Genomic DNA, 21,600 nt, shown 5'->3' on the forward strand with positions numbered 1-21,600 from the left:
TTGAACTTAAAATGGAATGGAAAAAAATATTTTAGACAAATATGAAATTAGTTTTCAACAGCCAAAGAGACTATTCAGCAGTAGTACAACATTAAAAAAACAGTCACACCTCATTAACAAGTTGCTGACTTTGGGTCAGGGCTGGTGGTGGTTAACAGCAATATTACAACATAAAAGACAAAGTTCTTTGTCTGTTTGGTGATTTCAAGTTGATCACAGTTTGAGGAAGTTCAACAGTATGCCCTAGTGAAACAATTAGAATCAGTGGCAGCAACTTCTACATCTGTCTCCACATGTGCACAATTGCAAGAGATTATTTATTTCAAAAGGAATAACAGCGGCACTTTTCCATCGTCATTGCTATCACAAAATAGTGAGGGGGTTCAAAAACAGGAACAGGAGTGTTCTGCTGCAACTGTACAATAGATTTATAAGACAACACCAGGACCGTGTGTGCAGCTCAGTAAGGTTTTCTTACCCAAGGAAGGATATTGTGTCTGTTGAGTCAATGCAAGAAATGTTTACCAGACTGATTCCTGGGATAGAGGGATTGACGTACAGTGAGAGACGAGATCAGTTAGGACTATATTCGTGAGAGTTTAGAAGTATGATGGGGGGGGGATCTCATAAAAACCTATGAAATTCTAACAGAATTAGGGTGCAGGAAGGATGTTCTTGACGACCGTAGAGTCCAGAACTAGCGGTCTCAGTCTAAGAATAAAGGGTTGGCCTCTCAGGATTGAGATGTGAAGAAATTTCTTCACCCAGAGGGTAATGAGCTTGTGGAATTCTCTGCCAAAGGAAACTGCTGAAACCGAAACATTGAACACTTTCAAGAAAGTTATACATATTATATATACTTCCTCTTAGGACCAAAAGGATCAAAGCAAATGGAGAGAAAACAGGGACAGCCATGATCATACTGAATGGCAGAGCAAGCTCCAAAGGCTGAACGGCATTCTGTTCCTATTTTCCATGTTTCTATGTAAACTGGACTGAAAATCAGAAATCTGAAAATCAGAGTCTTTGAATGTTTTAGGGTTGATGCAGATGAGATACTTGACGACCAAATGGGTGAAAGATTATTGGGTCAGGTGGTCTTTGAATGTTTTAGGGTTGATGCAGATGAGATACTTGACGACCAAATGGGTGAAAGATTATTGGGTCAGGTGGAAATGTGGAGTAATCAGATCACTTATGATCTAATTGAATCGCAGAGCAGGCTTGAGGAGCGAGTGGCCTACATCTGTTCCCAATTCGTATCTTCATACTCAGCTGACTCAGTTCAATACGCATGGCCCAACTGAACACCACAAAATCATGCTGACAAAGGAAACCAGAAAACAACGGTGAGACTATAAACTTTCATATGCAAGAAAGCAAGCTTGGGAAACGAAGATTCTGAGTGGAGATATCAATAATTGTGAAGAAGATTGAGCAACATCGCCCAGCCCTGTCAATGCTGGCCCACAGTCCACCGCCTCAAGCTTCCACCCCTATCAACGCCCCGCCCACTCCAGTCGCAGTGCCCACCCACGGATGCGGCTACCGCCCACTCCAGGCCCCACCTTCCGCGCCCAGCCCCGCCCCATCCTTCCCGTCACGTTTCATTATACGTCCAACACCGTTCAACACTGGCCCCGCCCACTGCAAAGGCCCGCCCTGTTTCCGTCTGCGCCCCGTCATGGGCGCCCGTCCCTAGGCCACGCCCTCTCCCGACTAAATCCCCGCCCACGGCAGGCCAGACCACATCCACCATCCGTCCCGCCTTCTCCTGCCAAAGGCCTCGCCCCCTGCCCGCGACTGAAGGACGCTGAGAATCCGTCCAGTGAACTGCACAGGCCCCACCCCCTCCAAGTCAGGACCCCACCTCTCTCCAGGCCCCGCCCCCTGATTTCTAGGCTCCACCCCCAGTCCCCGCCGCGTTCCTTCCTTTCTCCTCCCCCTTTCCAGTCCCGCAGTTGGTCACCTGACGCTAGCCCAGCCGCGGCCATTTTCTGTTGCTATTTGTAACCTGTAAGGGGGAACAGTGCGGAGGCAATATAATTCATTGCTGTGGCTCCGCTGATTCACTCTTTACATCCTCTTTCCACGGTTGTGTAGATTCAGGAGAGGAAAAACTGGCATGTGTCCCAACATCGGTGGTCGGTGAAAGGGAGAAGGGTTTGTGCAGTGCTCAAGAAGATCCCGGAGAAAGCCGACCCGAAGGAACATGGCTCTGAAAATCGTGAAAGGTAGCATTGACCGAATGTTTGACAAGAATTTGCAGGACCTGGTACGTGGCATCCGGAACCACAAGGAAGACGAGGTGAGTTGGAGCTATTTTGCAGCCACCGTCACATCCCTCGCACACGGGAATGAGGAGGGTTAAGAAACACGGGAAAAGTAACTACAAACGAATGTACCCGAGGCCTAGCATTGACAACAACGGGACAAGCCAATCTTTCCCTTCCTCGTTTCGGACCGGCCTCGGGATAGTTCATTTCAGTCTGGAAGCTGGGCTGTGGGACGAGCTGCTGCTGTTGACAGGAACTCCCAAGAATCGGCGTCTCCTTTTTTTCTTCTAACCTATTTTTGTCTGGCGTTTAATTTCCTTGCGAAAATATAAATCTGTGTTAAAGAAAACATCCAAAATAATTTTGTTTCCCTTGCCAAACGTCCCCCTTTCTATTTCCCCTCCAAAAGTAACACTTAATTTTCATGAAATTGACAGTTGAGGGTCCAACTGTGTTTTGGTCCAGCTGATAGTTTTGCTGACGCTGGCGTTTGGTAACCTGATCACCGAGGGACATGTGTGTCCAAGCTTCTGACTTGACTCACACCTTATTGCTCACCTAATGGTGCACGAATATGTTTTACGTTTGTTAATGCTTTGCTTACATAAATGGAAAATGTGCACATTTTGAAGTCCTGATGCATTGTTGTCTTGAATTTCTCAATATGGCATTTCATTTTGTTTTGACACGGTTGTTTAATGTATAAAAGTGGTGGTCATTCACTCCAACATAGAGTCGTAAAACCTTCGGTCATGTCCTGGTAAACCTGTGGTATAATCCTTGTTTGATAATTTTGGTACTGTACCTTTTTTTGTGTTCCTTTTTAGCTAACAACTAAATTAACCTAATTACCTGCTTTTGATACTAGAGATGACGACAATGCTTTTCAAAACAGATGTTTTGAACATAGTTAGAAGAGCAAGCTTTCCACTAACAGGAATAGCTTTACTCCAAGTTGAATTAACTAGGTTGAGTGCAACCAATATTGTGCTCCCCTACGATGACAGAATTTGTCCTGTGTACTAGGATCAGATGTTTTGTTTTAAAATAGTGAAAGAAAAATGAATGAAGTTTTGTGCCTCTTGACAAACGTATACAGATTTCATCAGATTTTGATTAGTTCACACCTATTGTTAAATTCATAATGTTGAAAATTTTAAACCCTTGCTATTGATTAAGAAATACTAGTTAGATCACAGATTTAAAGAACCAATTCCTCAAAGTTTCCTTTCATCTTTTGTAGGTGAATGTGTGACTTGAGGGGGAGGGGGTAGGATATGGTTAATGACAAGCATTGTGTTGGGATGAGACAGGCTTGCCGGACCAACCCCAGTCCAGTATTGGAGCACCTAAAAATCGAGGATGGCACTGCAATACTGTTCTGAAGGACATTGTTAGATATGGCATCATGCACATGAAAGGCCGTCTGACTGCTTGAATGGACAGAAACATTTTGGCACCAATTCACTGAAGGTCTGGGAGTAAATTCTGGTGTCCAAGTGAATGTTTACCCCTTGATCAACATCTCAAAAACATCTGGTCACTGACACATTGGCTGTGAGAGCTTGATTTGTGCAAATTGGTTCTGCATTTGCAACACTTCAAAAATACTTCATTCACTGTATCATTCTTTGAGTAGTTGTGAAAGGTGCAACAGTGCAAACTTTGTAGATTTGAAGAAAAGTTCTTTTTTAAATTTTTTAAGGGTACAATCATCAGAGGTTACATTTCCTTGCAGCAGTATGAATGTTTCAATGTGGGAGTTGGAGATTTGTGAATGTAATCAGGTTGTGAAAAAAGCTTTATGCCTGCCAAAGTGATATGATTTGTTGGGGATTGGAAGAGAGACGGAATGCAGTTGGGTTTTTTGGAACTACTGATTTGTTAATTCTTAAGCAGAAGAATTATTTGGGAACAGTAAAGCACAGATTGTGTAGGTCAGGGTAAATTCATTTTGTTAGGAGAGTGAAGACGGCCAAATTAATATTGTCAAAAGTAATTTGACATGTAAACTTCAGCTATAACGTGATAAAATTGCTTTACATTTTGAGCAGTTGTATTATTTTCAGCAACTGCACAATCCCAAAAACTGTGAAATCATCTGCAGTAGGTATTTCCAACTGCAGTTTTTGAACCTCAGTGTCCTGATTCCCTTACTTCAAATTAAGCTTTTAAATTATAATATTTAGCATGTTTGCTTCATTTGATTAAGATATGCTGCAAGTATTGGGACATGTATTTCAACTTTATGCAGGTTCCTGAAGTTCCATCCACCCATAGGCTCTATGCACCAGAAGAAATTACAAATAGTAGAGAAAGGAAATATCCATGGAATTTATTTTAGTAATATAGCAAAACACAAACTTCAATTCTGTCAAACTGCTCTGGTGAAGTTGTGTGGTTGCACGCTTCTTTTCATTCTGCATACTGCTAGCTAACATTATTCTACTCTTAAGTAGGGAGTGTGTGATTGCATTATCTGACATCGGTGATATTGCAAATTGTTTAAATTCACTTTACGTGACTGAATGTAGTCCCCAAGTCTTGTTTCTTGACATTCTAGGGCTGCAGTTTTGCTTCAACTCTATTGATGCAAAAGTGCTAATGGCAGATTGGTGAGTCAAATCACCAAATGCATTTTAAATCTAAGTTGTATAATCCTTTCCAATAGCTGGCTTTGTGGCCTCTGTGCTGCACACCAACTGCAGCAACCTTCCACTGTAATTTAAGAGCAGGCCATCAGTGTTTCATGGAAATGATTAAACTGGTCATTTCTGTTTTAAAAATCTGCATTGCAGGTTACTGAGTGATCTGAATCTGTCCCACTTGAAAGATATCTAAATGTTGAATGGTGAACTTCAAAGCTGAGGTTGGAGAACTTCTGTTGTTACAAAATCTTTCTTTTTGATTTTTTTGGAATAGTCATGAAAGCAACCTTGGGAGCTGGAGTTCTTCATGATTGAGGTTTGGTAGGAATTCTGCTTAAAAAGATCTGTTCCTACCTTGTGATTTGCAGTTTTGACATGGAAGACAAAGAAATGGTTGCCTTTTTAAAATGATGTATTGTTCTTATGCCTAAACCAGGAAACATTTTCATAAGTGTGGTGATTTGATAAATTCAGAATTCAAGTTTCAGTTACTAAGGCAAATCCTATGTCCTTGTGTGCTGAATTTCCATATTGTTCGTAATTTGAGCCGTTAATCTGTACCTTTTTTATGTAAGAAGTCTTTGGTTTCGTATTATGATCCCAGCTGATGGTGATACTACTGAAGTCAGATCCTAGAATGAAGCCTGGTTTGATAGATCATACGGTTATTGCTGCAGTTGGTGAGCATGGTTGTTAGTCACCAGGAGCTCGGTTGACTGGACAGCTGGATTACAGTGCAAAAGAATGCCAACAGGGAGGGTTCAATTCTGACTCTGGCTGAGGTTATCATGAAAGACTCTGCTCCTCAACTTCTCCCCTTGCCCATGGTGTGGTGACCCCCAGGTTAAACCATCAGCAGTTGTCTCTGGAATGAGAGAACAGCCCTACTTCAGGTGAGACTGTGGCAAATGTACCTTTTACCTTCTTGTCACTGAAGCGTATTCACACAAGGCTGCTGGTGGTCTTGAGCAACAGTGTGTTTATTACACACAAAGAATAAGATAAGAAAAGTCTTAACACAAATGTTAAAATGAACTTAACTGGACTGCTGAAATATATTTTTTTAAAGATTCCTTTCTGAGTGTGCTGGTTTGAACCTTGCTCAATTCCAATGGCCTAAATGTCTGTCTGGAAACCACTTCTGTGGTGATTGGTTCAGCTGAACGAAATTAAACAGAACAATTAAGTTCTCCTGCTAAGAGAATTTATTTTCTAAATGAGCCCTGGGTTCATGTGAACTGAGCCTTTGAACCTTTCGGAAGTCAGAACTAATAACGATTCAGCATTTAGTTGCCTTAATACATTTATTCTATCTGTCATAGACCCAGCCACATAAACATGTGTAAATCAATTAACGTTTGGAAGGAATAAACCAGGCATTTGACTGCAGTCATAGAAATGATGTATTTTGGTCACTGTCTACATAACTTTCTTACCTTTGAAAGCAAAACGTTCACAATGGCCAAAAATACATTTGCCTTAATTTTAAATCTAAATCCCAAAAACAAGAATAATATGCACGTTTATGACAGTTGACAAGGATTGCAGGGACTGTTTTTTTTTGTGCTGATGGCCATTTATGATTTTGCAATGTAACTCCAAACCAGTTTACGTTTGTGTCTTGCTCCAGAATGACTGACTTTTGCGAAGCATCTTTCTAGGGCTCATTTGCCCTCAATTGGGGAAGTATAAGTCTAAGAAATGGTGGTCAGTTTGCTTTGCAGTTCAGCACTTTGAGCATGTCACTGTCAGTTTGTGAAATAAATAATTTAACTTTGGCATATTACTTAGAAACATGTATTTTTTTGTAGTTATGGCATGTTTTATTGGCATAGACATCAAAATATTGATGCTGTTCAGAATAGGAATTAATCATAGCAATTGTTCATTCTTGCTTTTATTTTCAAGTTATACTTAACCGTGTAGACATTGTTCATATTTATTGCTAAGGGGCAACATGTAGCGATTTGAATGCATTATATTTATAAATACGGCACTGTTTTCCTCTGGTGGGAAATATTGCATTCAAAGTATCTGAACAAGTCTTAGATTCAAATCAAATCAGTGAATAGACATGATGGAATGTTCTTTGGTGTTGTTCATTTTTAATTTAAATTGCAAGCCTGAAGGAAAGACACTTAGATTTATATCAAGAGATAAAAGCACTTGAAGAAATGGAGAAGATTGACTTTTCTACAAATATCTATGTGGAGGTGAAAAGATCCTATTTTTATGTAGGGGAAATAATTCATTAACTTTGTGGCACTGATCAGAAACAAAAAGCATTTTTGCCTGGTGCACAATTAATTGGAAGTTTGTTAATGTATATGTGATCAGAAGCTTTTAGGAAAGCATGTCTAACCAGATATGCTAAATTCCAGAAGTGAATTTCATTGAGATGACTCATTCTTCTGACAGCATAAAAATAGCAAGTGCTTTTTACAGATATTGATTGACAGTGATATTAATATCTGAATTTGTGCATATTTTTCTTAATGTGCCATAACAGGTTGGGATTGATGAAAAATACTTAATCTTCCTTTGAGAATTGAAACTTGCCTGCAAACTTGGGATATTGGGTCTTTACAGAATAACAGAGGAACAGCATTGCTTTGTCATGTTTTGAATTTTTGTTTAAATGTTTTTTTTTTGCTGGTAGAAACTGCTTAATCTGCTTGAATATTTTGACAGTTTAGCACACTACCTTAACTTGCCCTATCAAAGCAAAGATTAGTGTTGTGCCTCATCACTTTCATGGTCTATTTTTCTCAGCCTTGATGTTGCATGCCATTGCCTTGTTCCTGCAACCTAGTTTTGAAATTGAAAATCTGATGAACATTACTGGACCTGTTTGTTTAGGACTAAAACATGTCAAGTAAAGACAAACTAGTAAGGGGAGTGGACAAATTTTTAATGTCATGTGTTTATTTCTAAACATTTGTAGCATTGATGTCCTTCCACTTAAGATTGTGAAAAAGTTATTGCAAATTGTTATGAATTCTCAGCTGCATCTTGTGTTGCTGTTATTCAAACATGAAATCTACTCAGATTTATATTGAAGTTTTGACGTTGGTTGGGCTATTTGGTTCAACTGATCAATGACAGCAGTTGTCTTCCAGTTGAGCAATCGGTTTTAATATCTCCTGTTGAAAACTTTAGTTGTGGGATTAAGGATATGTGCAGTTTTCATCTTCGGTGAAATTAAACTTAAATATGATGCATTTTATACTTTAAGTTTCCAATTTCTTTTCAAACAACGTATTTGGAATTTTTTTTAACTAGTGGTGGCCCCAAGATAGTTTTCAACAAAGCTGTTGGAATGTCGGTTGCATTTTTGAACTTCAGTATGCAATAAGAGCATAGTAAAGGTAACACCAAACTCCTGCAGGGCAAATAACTAAGACTGGGGAAATGAATATTTGGACTACAGAGTACACAAGATGTTTTGCTTGAGAGTGAGAGGAATGTCATACATCTGATTTAGATTATGAAGTCTCTTAAAAATGTGCACATGCATTGGAAATTTGAACTGATGGATAAAGAAAAATGTCTCATTCTTCTACCTCGATTGGGTAGCTTCTGGCTGTGGAGCTATCACTCAATATTACAGGGGCACAGTTTGACTGAGCTTTCCTGATATTTTGATAATTGTAGCTCAAAAAAAGTCACTATGTCCAGTGGTTCAGCATTCACAATGATGAACTCTGGTTCATTTCCACAACTCAATATTCAGAAATTAATTGCAGCATCGTTAATGTTTTTACATTAAATGTTACTTGAGCAGTCTACCTATGCAGAAGTAATTCAACTATATTTCTAGTGGCATTCAGCTCACTGAGTAGATTTCCCTTAAAATGTAGTTAGTGGAACTTGATTGAACTTAACCACTCCTAATTTGTAGTTCTAATGAAGGTATTTTAGTATTACTTGCTGATGCTGTACAAGAATAATCCCTCACAGGTGACCTGTTGAATACTGATAGTTTTAAAAAAAACTTCTCATAATTACATTGCAAGCATAAGGTCCTTCTGTTGCAATGCTAATTTCTTGGATCGAGGGAAAAAAATTAAGTACACTGGAACCAAATGTTTGTTAGATAATATGAGCCAAAAATAACAAGTTACTATTGTGCATTGTCATAGTAAAACCTAATGTAATGACTGGACATATTGGAGTATCCATTAACAAACTTGACATGAGCTTCCTGGTCTATCAGTGTGTGGGCCTATTTGTGCATTGTGAGAGTATATTTAAGTGATGTTAACAAATCAGTTATTGCGTGGGACAGAATTATGATAGTAAAACAAACAAGACTGATAATTTTTCACCGTGTATTTATTCTGATAGACATCACCATGATAGGTTTTACTTGTTTCCCATGATAAAGGGAGTTTCTGAAGTTGTCTGTTTTAGTTTGGTGAAGGATAATTCTTGAATATATGCTATAACTCAATATGAATACAGTCCACATTTTTAAAAGAATGAATATTGAAATTAGTTTTGAGAACATTATCAACTAGCTGCAACTTAGAATTCAATAGAGTTCAGTGTCTAGTAAAAAATAGTTAAATAAAGAAATTTTACCTTTGACATCTCATTTAAATACTAACTAAGAGGAAATGGTTTGATCAGATTATTTAATGAGGAAGTAGGCATGTCCTGATTTCTCAGAACTGAATTCCTTTTAAATTTGTGGCTGTTTATACATCTCTTGTTTCTTTGAGGCTGGGGAAGAAGTGGTCAGATCATCAAAACCACTGAAAGAACTAAGACCTGATCTAATACACATCTCCTTTCACATCAGCACACATCTCTCTCTCTCTCACTCACAGATGGAGAAAATATATGCTGAAACTTTTTGTCACCTTCCACATCCAGCTGTTCCAAACCTGTAAAGCTGTATACCTTATCCTGGAGCTTCACGGAGCTTCATTGTTGGTTTCCAATCTCCTGAAAGTTGAAATTTTAAAATTTCTCACCCACGTTGCCTCTACCTCCGCTGTGCCTTTATTAACAACCTATCAGATGCCTGGAATTCTGAGATTCAACACTTCTGCCACCTCCTTCCTGGAAACTTAAAACAGAAAACTGCGTATGCTGTAAATCAGAAACAAAAACCAATCGCTGGAAAAAACTGCGCCAAGTCTGGCAGTATCTGTGGAGAGAGCAGAGTTGATGTTTCAGGTCCAGTGACCCTTCTTCAGGCCACCGAACCTGAAACATAAACTCTGCTTTCTCTCCATAGATGCTGCCAGGATTGTGGAGATTTATTCAGCAATTTTTGTTGTTGTTCCTTGATACCTACTTCAGCTAAGCCTTCAGACTTGCTTTTTATTATGCCTTTTGGCCTGGCAATGGTTTTATTTTATGACCCCACTTAAAAATCTTGGATTGCTTTTTTCTATAGATAATTGCAATATAAATATTGATTTTTAAATTTACTCAGATAATTCAGGATGGGTGCTGCTGTTGTCATGGACTTCCCCTCTGTTGTTTGGTTGGAATGGTATTTTAATGTGCTGAAATCCATTTTGAGCAAATAGTGAAGGAGATTTTCTTCGGTTACTGAGTAATTGCCCAAACAATCAGGGTTACAGTTTTTATTTTAAATTTTCAAACATCTTAGTAAAATCCATTTTATTAACTTGTTTCAGAAATGTTTTCGCAAAGAATCCTTTTTTCTGCTGTGTTAATCCAGTCACTAAAACTGGCAGCAAAATATAGAAATTGGAATACCCTCCAAAGAGCGTAAATTTATTGGGAGCCCATTTAAAATGATAGAGATTAGAGGTTACTTTGTGGTTAAAAGGAGATAGAAAGCAATCTCAATGGGCTTCACAAATGAGTCAGCCTTGTTGTCCGGTTGACAACATGCTTAAGAAATCTGTGAAATTTAAGACTAATGTTAAATTGCAGTTTGAACTTGACAAAGATTTGGATGCAAAATCTTGCCTAAGATCTCCTGTGATTTTACTAAATGGTGTTGAACAAAGTGTGGTATATCAGTGGTGGGTAATGGCCCATTCAGGATTTTAGAGTGCAGCAGGATTCTTGATAGAAAATGTGAAAACCTGTAACCTTGTAGTGTGGAGCTGGAGGAGCACAGCAAGCCAGGCAGCATCAGAGGAGCAGGAAAGTTGACGTTTTGGGTCAGGACCCTTCTTCAGAAATGGGGGAGGGGGAAGGGAAGCATCAGCAGTTCTTACTATCTCAGTGTAGTCAGTAATTTTGTTTGATCGAAGTTTGACTTGAGAAGCAGGTATATTTGAGAGCCTTGTACATGTGTTTCAAGGCAACAACTTCTGACTTTTTTTTTAATTTTTCTGCCTTTGAAAATTTGCCAGATCTTAAAAGTAAATCAATATTAGAAACAATCGTAAAAACTACATTGACTAAGGAAATTATTTTTTGTCCTGAAACTTTGAAAGAAAGATAAGTATCAGAATAATATGTTTGGAGAAAATCTAATGACCTCCATAGGAGGAAATTAGATTCTTTCTTGTTGGTAGTGCAGTTTTTCTTTGTCTCGAGCTTGGCAATAGTTGGTTGTTTGTTTTTAAATGAATAGTCATCTTGAATTTTTCTTTTTCAGGTAATGGGCTAATGAATTCATTTTAAATGTTGACAGGTGAAACAAATTTTTGTCTTTCCTCGGCACCTTTTTAAATTTTGTTTTTTTAGCTTTTTTTTTAATTGTCATGGAATGTTCATATTGCTGGCTCAGCCAGCATTTACTGCCTGTCTCTTATTACCCAGAGGGCAATTAAGAGTCAACTACATCGCTGTGGTTCTGGAGTCACATGTAGGTCAGACCAGGTAAGGACAGCAATTTCTAAGGTTTTAGAGTAGATTTGCAGCTCGGGTTGTGGATGTTGTGGTTGGTTGGCTCCCTGAGCTGGTTCGTTGTTCTGCAGAAGTTTCATTACCCTGCTGGGTAACATCATCCGTGCAGCCTCAGATGAAGCGCTGTTGTGTTTTCCCACCTGTTATTTACTCTGGTGTCCGTTGAGCTGGGTTACCTCACTTTCAGTTTTTTCTTTCACAATGGAGTGTATATGGGGTCTAGATAGTGTTTACTGATGGCTTCCTTAATGGAGAACCAGGCTTCCTGGAATTCCCTTGTCTCTGCTTCGTCTCGATCAAGATCCTGGTGGTGTCCCAATTGAACTGATGGTTTTCCTTATCCATGTGGATGGAAATGAGTGAGTATTGGTTGAGTCTTTGTGTTGCTACTTGATGTTCGTGTACCCTTGTGGTTAATTTCCTTCCTGTTTGTCCAATGTACTGTTTGTCGCAGTCTCTGCAGGGAATCTTGTATATGACATTGGTCCTGTCCATAGCGGGTACTTGGTCTTTGGTTCCGGTGAACAGTCGGCATAGGGTTGATATGGGTTTGTATGCTACTCTGATGCCCAGTGGTCATATGAGTTTTGTGGTCAGTTCAGATGTGTTCTTGATGTAGGATAGCATGATGAGTGTGTCAGGGCATGTAGTAATTTCCTGGTGTCGTTCGTGTGATAGGCATCTTCTGAGCCAGTTTTTCGGGTATCCTTTGTCGTTGAATACTTGGAAGAGATACTCTTTTTGGGGTAGTTCTGTGCTGCTGCAGTGTGTTGTTGCCCATTTAAATAATGTTCTCGTGCAACTTCATTTGTGTGTTAGGGTGGTTGCTATTGAAATTCAGTACTTGGTCAGTGTGTGTGGCTTTCCTGTGCACCTTTGTTAGGAATTCCCCATTGATCCTGCGTTCCATCATGATGCCCAGGAATGGGAGCTGTTTTTTCTTTTCTTCTTCCCTGGCGAATCTGATCCGAGTGAGGGTGGTGTTTATTAGTTTGTTTGCCTCCTCCAGTTTGGTCCGTTTAATAATGACGAAGGTTTCATTCACACATCGAATCCATCATTTGGGTTGCATTAGCGGAAGGGCCATGTTTTCAAGTCTCTGCACCATCGCTTCAGCTATTAGTCCAGAGATAGGTGATCCCATGGGTGTCCCGTTGTTCTGTTCATATATTTGGCTATTAAAGGTGAAGTGGGTGGCGAGGCATAGGTCCAGTAGCTTCAGCAGTTTGCTTTGCTGAAGGGCATGAGTGAACTAGGTGGGTTTTTCAGATGAACAATGGCTTCATGGTGGTCATTAGACTTTAATTCCACCATCTGCCAGAATATTCCCTGGGTCTCTGGATTAATACTGCAGCAATTTAATGCTGCCACACCATCATCACCTCTTCATTTGGAAAGCACATGTATCCATTCTCGGAGTTCTATATGAAAACAGAATATTGTCCTTGTTAAGTGACTGCATGGTGACATACTCGAAATTAGACTCCTACCATTCGGGAATGTTCAGGGTGAACTTGCATCCTTAAATGCTATGGCACATTGCTGCTCTGTTATATTGGCCTTGGTTTCTTCAAATTGTACAGTATCAGCACATTTAGTTTCTAAAGTAGAAAATATGTGGAAAAACCTCCAAAATCACTTCAGTATGAGTGAGTGGATTTGTTTAAAAGGGACTGAGATGGATCCTTTCTCCTGGAGGGGGGAAAAAGAAACTAAGATCAGTCAAGATGAATAAGCTTTTTGTTTTGAATTAGATGTAGAGGAAATTTATGATTTTCACGTTATGTTGAAGAAAATAATTTATATTTCAGAACTGTATTTTAGAGAAAAGGAAATCAAATGTTTTCAAATGTCAAAATAAAGTTGTTTTAATTGATACAAACCTGTTGGAATTCTTTACCCTTAACATCTGTGCATGGTTTTAATAGGCTGGAATTGTAAACTAAATCAATTGGCTGGCTTCTCGTAACTTTGAAGAAATTACTCAAACATACATAAGGCCCTGAAATCAAATCAAATTTACTTGTATAGCCTACTTCAAGAATTGTCAAGATAAATTTGCCTTGTTTAATTTTTCACTGTTCTGCTTTTTAAAAATTGAACTTGAACTTGAAGAAAGCCACACTATGGAGTTTCCTTGCTTAGGTAGCTTTTTAATATGAAGCGAAAATAAGAAAAAGGGTAGTATTGAGAGTCGTTGGAAGACTGGAGTTCTCTGTTAAGCTTTATATTTAGGTAGTTTATTTTGTGCTTGTCAACACCCAGCAGCAGTGTTAGTGCATACAAGAAAACAAAGAAATATTTATTATCTGAAATATTAGATCAGAAGATCCATTTGGAAATGTAAAATTGTTGGCTTAAATTTCAGAAGTGAAGAAGAGTCCTGACCCAAAACGTCAGCTTTCTTGCTCCTCTGATGTTGCCTGGCCTGCTGTGCTTCTCCAGCTCCACAGTGTTATCTCAGGCATGCCTTAAGATAGGAACAGTTAGCTGTACTGCTGAACAACAAAAATTCGAACACAACATCCACTTTTTATCGTGCTATCACACAAAAGTGTGAAGTTCTGTAACACTGAATAGATTAAATCATGTTCTTTTATTATCAAATATTTGGTGATTTTGAGAGTGGTTAATTATATTGCCATTGTTTGAATTAGCGCAAATGCTGAAATCTGACCTGTCTTTCATGTGGTACGACATGATGGGCTGTTCACACTATGCCTCTGAATTTCTCAAGATTTGAAGTGTCATGGTTACGTCATGGAGGCTGACACATGAGCTCTTTTGTTGTCTTTGCTCATGCTAATGTTACTATCGTATCAAATTCCTTTGGTGAGATTTTAAGTAAAATTGAAGCCTAATGCTGACATTTGGCTTTCTGTTTAAACATCCACCAGCATAAATATCTCCAACATCCAAAAAGCAAGAAGGGGAAATAAAATTTTTATTTTCCTTAACTGGCTTGAGCAGGAGCAACCAGTAACGGGTCAGTGTTCTTGTAGGATTTTGGTAGCGGTGTTTTTGTTAGCATATACTTGATGAGCTGTTCAAAGTGTATGTATGGACTTGTAAAACCTGTGGATCACTGTGATGATGGAGCACACGGGGACCATGTTTCTGAAATTTACTTAAGATTTATTTTTCCTTGAAGTTAAATCATTGGATGGAATGGTCAGAGCCAAGGCTGTTTCTAAGTTGAGATTTGGTTTAATTGCTTTACTTGATTTGCCTTCATTTGTTGTGTATTTAATAGTATGAAACTCTTATTCGTGACAGAAAGGTATACAAGTTACTCCACTTAAGATTTGTATATTTTAAAAGTTCTAACTTGCTGATAGCCAAATATCAGATGGTGGTAATCTAACAATTGTTATGGAAAGGATGGTCCAACTGCTGCATTCGATGGGCTCAAACTGGCACTCGGTACTTCTCTATCAAGTTTCAGGTGTTGCAACTTATAGCAGGGTGGGTGTTCCCTACCTCTGAGCCAAGAGACCTGGGTTCAAGTCTCACCACCTCTAGAATTGTTCAATAATGTCTCCAAATGTTTTGATTAGAAAATAGCTGCTCTTGGTGCAGCTATTGCAGGATGGATGTGCAGCTGGAGTTGCTTCAGTTTAATGAAAAGCAAATATTTGGCTTGGAGTGCTTAAGCTCAATGGTACTATTGAAATCCATGCTACCTGGTCTGGAGAGCTAAAGTACAGGAGTAATATGCCACTGCGCCTTAATAGTTTGAAACATTGCCCATCATTTGGGTGACTTGTTCCTGTTTGTTTCTTTGTGTAGCAGGACCTGGTGCCTTTCTGTCTGGGCCCTCTTTTTTTGTTTAATGGATAAGTTGGGGATATGACTGTTCAGGATAACAGTTGCCTTTTGCATTATGGTAATACAATTAGCACGTGGCTGCTGTGTTTGCGTTATGCCTGGGTTTTGTGAATTTGAAGTTTTACTTGGCTAATGTACCCAGCATCCCTTGCTGTTTGGCCAGGAGGCTGCTATACATTCAATAAGTAAATGGTTTCAAATAGGCGTGTGTAAACTCGAGGCTCTGAATGGGGAATATTTGAGTTATGTGTCTCAAGCTGTTTTCTTAGTACTGTTGCTCATTTACGTTATATCACTATACAAATTGGGAGCAGAAATAGGCATTTTAGCCCTTGAAGCCACCTACTCTGCCATTCAATAAGATCATGGCTGATCAGTTTTTGTTCCAAATTCTACGTTTCCAACTATCCACAATAAGCTTTGATTCGATTGCCTACCAAAAATCCATCCACGTCCTTTTTAAAAATACTCTGACTCTGCTTTATCCGCTTCTGAAATGTGTTCCAAAGTCTTTCAGCCCTCCTAAGAGAAAAGAAAATTCCCATCAACTCCGATCTAAAAGAACAACCCCTAATTTCAAAGCAGTGTCCCAGGTTCTGGACCTGTCTACAACAGTAAACATCCTTTCCATGTCCATCTTGCCACTACAGTTAGATGTGGTTGTTAATTCCTTGATTATTAAACTTGCTCATGGCACAAACATATACATGTGTTTAGAATTGAACACCAAACCAGTAGGTTGCTAGTGCAAAGTAAGGAAATGAGCTTCATCAGTCAGATAGGTTTCTTATGACTATTAAGAAAAAGCAGTATCATGCTTTTGGTGTTAGAAATTTGAGCGTGTTTTAACTAATCATTTGGAAAAATCAATGAATAAGTTAGGTTGGGAGAAGCTCATTCAAGTAAAAGATCAAGGCAACAACCAGGTTGACTGATTTATTCCTTTTTAAAAATGTGTAAACTTTATGGAAAGGTAGTGGCTTTTGTTTAACTGTACATGTCATTATATGTGAACAGCATCCTCCAGTCAGTCCTGTGTTCAGTTTCGGTTGCCTTGTATACCGAAGGATAAAGTACAGAGGAGGACAGTGATGATCCCAATCTTGTCACATTCTAGCCCTGCATTTATTATTTGCCTTCGAATGGAATCCATTTTGAACTCACACCTTTCAAGCCTTTGTGTCCTTGAGACTGGGAATTTTCGACTGACAGAATAAACAGTACATTTTTCATTTTTCATTCTTGGAATGCTGATGTGACAAGATCAGCATGTACTGTTCATTTCTAATGCCCTCTAACGTGACAGTGAGTGGCATATGTAGCCACGTGGTATTCGGTGCACCTGCTGTGCTATTTTGTTAGTAATTTTGTAGCTCGATTAAAAATTCTGTCAGAAATATTCATCAGTTTGATGGAGGACAATGAGTACGGGGATGAGAAATTATAGTCCTTCAAAAAGGAACTTAGCAAAGTTTTTGAGCACGGTGATTATGAGAAATTTTGTAACTTTTTTTTTGTAATTGAATAATCTTCCAGTATATTTTGTGGTGAGGATTTGAAAGTAGAACTATTGAATTGTAGATTCTCTACAGTGCAGTCGGAGGCCACTCGCCCATTGAGTTTGCACCAACCCTCCTAAGAGCATTTTGCCCTCACCCATAACCCCAAATTTACCACAGTACGGGTCAATTTGACCTGGCCAATCCACCTAAGCTGCACGTCTTAATACTGTTGGAGGAAACTGGAAGAAACCCATGCAGACATGGGGAGAACGTGCGCCAGCCTCACACAGTCACTTCAGGCTGGAATTGAATCCAGGTCCCTGGTGCTGTGAGACAGCAGTGCCAACCACCATGCTGCCCAAATGTCTAGCTTAAAGTTTGGTTCTTATTTTTATGATGTGTTAAGTAAGGGGAACGAGATTGATTTTTGATTTGAGTGGTCACAAGGTGTCTGGAAATATTTTATCTACATGTGTTGTAATGAGGTGGTTAAACCCTTTAAAGTGAACAGTTTGGTAGAGTCATAGAGTCCAGCACCTGTACAGCATGGAAACAGACCCTTTGGTCCGACTCATCCGTGCCAACCAGAAATCCTAAATATATCTAATTCTAGTTCCACTTGCCAGGATTTGGCCCATATCCCTTTAAACATCTCCTATTCATATACCCATCCAGGTGCCTTTCAAATGTTGTAATTGTACCAGCCTCCCCCACTTTTTCCTCTGGCACCTCATTCCATACACCATCCTCTGTGGAACAAGTTGTTGCCTGGGTCCCTTTTTTAAAATCTTCCCTCTTTCTCCCCTTAAATCAATGCCCTCTAGTTTTGGACTCCCTCCACCCTGGGGAAAATACCTTGAATGTTCACTCTATCTATGCCCCTCGTGATTTTATAACTTTCTATAAGCTCACCCTTGGCCTCTGACGCTGTAGGGAAAATAGCCATGGCCTATATAGCCTCTCCCTATAGCTCATGCACTCCAACCTTGGCAACATCCTTGTAAATCTTTCCTGAACCGTTTCAAGTTTCACAATATCCTTCCTATAGCAGTGATACCAGAACTGAATGCAGTATTCCAAAAGTGGCCTAACCAATATCCTGTAGACCCACAACTGTACTTAATGCACTGAACAATAAAGGCAAGCATACCAAACACTGCATTCACTCTGCTGTCTATTTACCTAATAAAATCTGTTGCCTATCTTCAGGAATTCAGTAGCACAAAGACGAGCTGCCAGAAGCAACCAGGCGGCAGCCTGTGAAGTCTTATTTCTTTAGAAAGAAGAGGTCAAGAGCAGCAGAGGTATTGTTAGCTTAGCAGTGCCCAAAGCCGCTTGGACTGAAAATTGCTGAGTGGCTTGAAGTCAGTGTGGGAAAAGCTCTGAAAAGATAAGGTTGTTGAAGGGGAGTTTAAGGAGACTATGTTGAGAAACCAGTGAGCTGTATTGCAGTTTAAAGGTCTCTGACTAGACATTAATGATGGATGGTGCATTCAGTGCCAAACTTTGCCAGAAGAAATCAATTAGTTAAGCCAACTAAACTGGTGTTGAAGTAGGACACAGGGTGACTCTTTTTTTTTCTTTCTGTGGATTGAATGTCTGTTATGCTGCTTTTTAAGGGTGAGAGTTGAAGCTTTTTTCTGATATTTGCAGTAAAATAATTTTAGAATTTTTGGTTTGTAACTTAAACTTTTGTTCATTACACAAAAAGGGTATGTATATTGACGACCTCTTGTGAACATGTTCAGTGACTGACCACCACGGTTTTCAAAAAAAAAACCATAAGTTTTATAGATTTGTTATCAAGATCGTGTCACTTTAGGATCTGTCTTGTACAATATTACCATTAGCTGGATCATTGCTTTAGAAATTGTTCGCAAACCAGCTCGTGGTACTTGAGTGTACTTGGTAGACAATGCAGGCTTTGAGACATTGCTTTTTGTCTTCTCTCTCCAACCTCTTTGTATTTCCCTTCCTTCTTTTCCCCACTCTTCTTTTCAAACATGGATTAATTGGATCAGCTGATAGCAAGTTAACTGTTGCAACTATGAAATAACATTTGCACAACAACTTATGCATAGCAAGTCAATGAAAAATCACATGCAGACAGTAAGAGTGAAGAGCCTTTTTCATTTTAACCTATTTTTCTAATCAACCTGTCCACATGTTGTTACAACACAGCTCTGGAACAGGTGGGACATGAACCCAGGCTTTCTGTTCCAGGGGCAGAAATGCTACCACCATGCCACAAAAGGGTACCCTGAAGAGTCTTGAATAATGCAGGTTGTGTTATCTTCAGTGTCACGTGGATGATGTCGCTACATTCTCATCATTATAATTAGACATTAGAATATTGAAACACAATATTCTAAATTTTATCAGTTTGTAAACACTAAATATTTACACCAAACATAATGCAATGTATTGCATTATAGAATTTTCAACCACTTTTTTTGACACATATGTTCAGAGTCATACAGCACAAAAACAGACAGTTTGGTCCAACCAGTCCACGCTGACCAAGTTTCCCAAACTAAACTAATGCAACCTGCCCATATGCCTCTAAACCTTCCTGATTAGTGTACCTGTCCAAATGTCTTTTAAATGTTATAACTATACTTGCATCTCCCACTTGCTCTGCAGTTCATTCAACATACAAACGACCCTCTGTGGAAAAGTTGCCAGATGTGTTTTATTAAAATCTTTCTCGTCTCAGCTTAAAAGTACACTCCCTGATTTTTGAAAACCTTCACCCTAGGGAAAAGACATTTGCTGTTCACATTACCTATGTCCCTCATGATTTTATAAACCTCCAGAAAGTCACCTCTCAATCTCCTATGCTCCAGTGAAAAGAATCCCAGCCTATTCAGCCTCGTTATAACTCAAACCCTGTGGCCCCGGCAACATCCTATTAAACCTTTTGTGAACACTGTGTCTCCAATTTAATAATATCCTTCCTGTAACATGGTGACCAGAACTGTACACAGTATTCCAAAAGTGACCATACCAATGTTCTGTACAACCTCAACATGACATGCCAAATCCAATACTCAGTGGGCTGAGCAGTGAAGGCAAGTGTGTTAAACACCGCCTTAACCACAGTCTACCCGTGACGTATTTTTCAAAAAACTGTATACCTGAACTCCTTGGTCTCTCTCTGTTCGATAACACTACCAAAGGCCCTACCATAAATTGTATAGACCCTGCCCTTGTTCATTTTACCATAATACAATATCTCTCAATTATCCAAATTGAACTCCATCTGCCACTCCTCAGCCTATTGGCCCAATTGATCAAAATCTCTTTGTAATCTTGGGTAACCTCCTTCACTGTGAACTATGCCACTGATTTTGGTGTCGTGTGCAAACTTTAATAACCATATCTCCTATATTCTTATCCAAATCATTTATATAAAAAAAGTGGACTCGGCACTAATCCCTGCAGGTCACAGGCTTCCAATCCAAAAAACAACCCTCCACACCACCAACTGGCAAGCCAATTTTGTATCCAATTGGCAAGGCCTCTGTGAATTCCATATGATCTAACTTTACTAATTAGACCATGTCAAAGGCTTTACTAAAGTTCATGTAGATAACGTCTACACTCATCTATCTTTTGGTTACATCCTCAAAAAAATCTCAAATCAAGTTAGTCAGACATGATTTTCCATGCCAAAGCCATGTTGACTATCCCTAATGAGTCCTTGCCTCTCCAAATGCGTGTAGATTCTATCTCTCAGAATCCCCTCCAACAATTTATCCACCACTGATGTCAGACTCACCTATCTTTAGTTAGCAGGCTTCTCCTTACAGCCTGCCTTAAGTAAAGGCACAGCATTAGCCACCCTCCAGTTCTCTGGCACCTCACCGTGATTGTACGTGATACAGTTATCTCTGTTAGGGGCCCCACAGTTTCTTCACTAGCTTCCCACAGCATCCTCAAAGTTATCTTTGGTTCCATTACTTGTGAATCAGAGGGTTGTGGTTTCAACTCCTCCTGCAGAACTTGAATGTAAAATCAAGCTCTGGTTTTAGTACAGCAATAAGACAGTGTTGTGCTTTTGAATGTGTCATCTCTCAGTTTAAATGGTAACCTGAAACCCTGTCTGCGTTCCAAGTAGATGAGAAATATTCCAAAGCACAATCTCGAAGCAGAGCAGAGGACTTGTACCTGGTGCTATGACTAATAATTATCCTGTAATAACACTGTACAAGCAGATTATCTGATCGTTATTAGTTCGTCCTGTGCTGATTTGGCTTCCTAGTTTTTAAACGGACTACATTTCAAAAGCACCTAAACTGTCTGTAAATAGTTTGAGAATGGGCTGTGGTTGTGAAAAGTGGTGTGGAAAACTGGCTTTGCCCTTTTAACATTGTGGATCAGTGGCAGATATGGTTTGTATCGTATGTTGGCAGTGATACTTGTGTTGAGAAGTCTAAAATTGCAAATGTACCACTGAATAATTCAATTATTTATTAAATATAACCTAATTAAGTGATGTAA

The 21,600-nt window shown here is 39.2% G+C and overlaps 1 protein-coding gene across 1 annotated transcript in view; it reads left to right on the forward strand.

The window, feature by feature from the left end:
* The first annotated feature begins 1,954 nt into the window (after nucleotides 1–1,954).
* The window catches only part of ap3d1 (adaptor related protein complex 3 subunit delta 1), a 63,422-nt gene continuing 43,776 nt past the window's right edge, over nucleotides 1,955–21,600 (forward strand). The window contains exon 1 of the mRNA XM_048613919.1: nucleotides 1,955–2,308. Coding sequence (XP_048469876.1) covers nucleotides 2,213–2,308 — 96 coding nt within the window. The 5' untranslated portion in view covers nucleotides 1,955–2,212. The remainder of the gene's footprint in view (nucleotides 2,309–21,600) is intronic.

The sequence above is a fragment of the Rhincodon typus genome, chromosome 29, assembly GCF_021869965.1.
Source record: "Rhincodon typus isolate 14 chromosome 29, sRhiTyp1.1, whole genome shotgun sequence".
NCBI lineage: Eukaryota > Metazoa > Chordata > Chondrichthyes > Orectolobiformes > Rhincodontidae > Rhincodon > Rhincodon typus.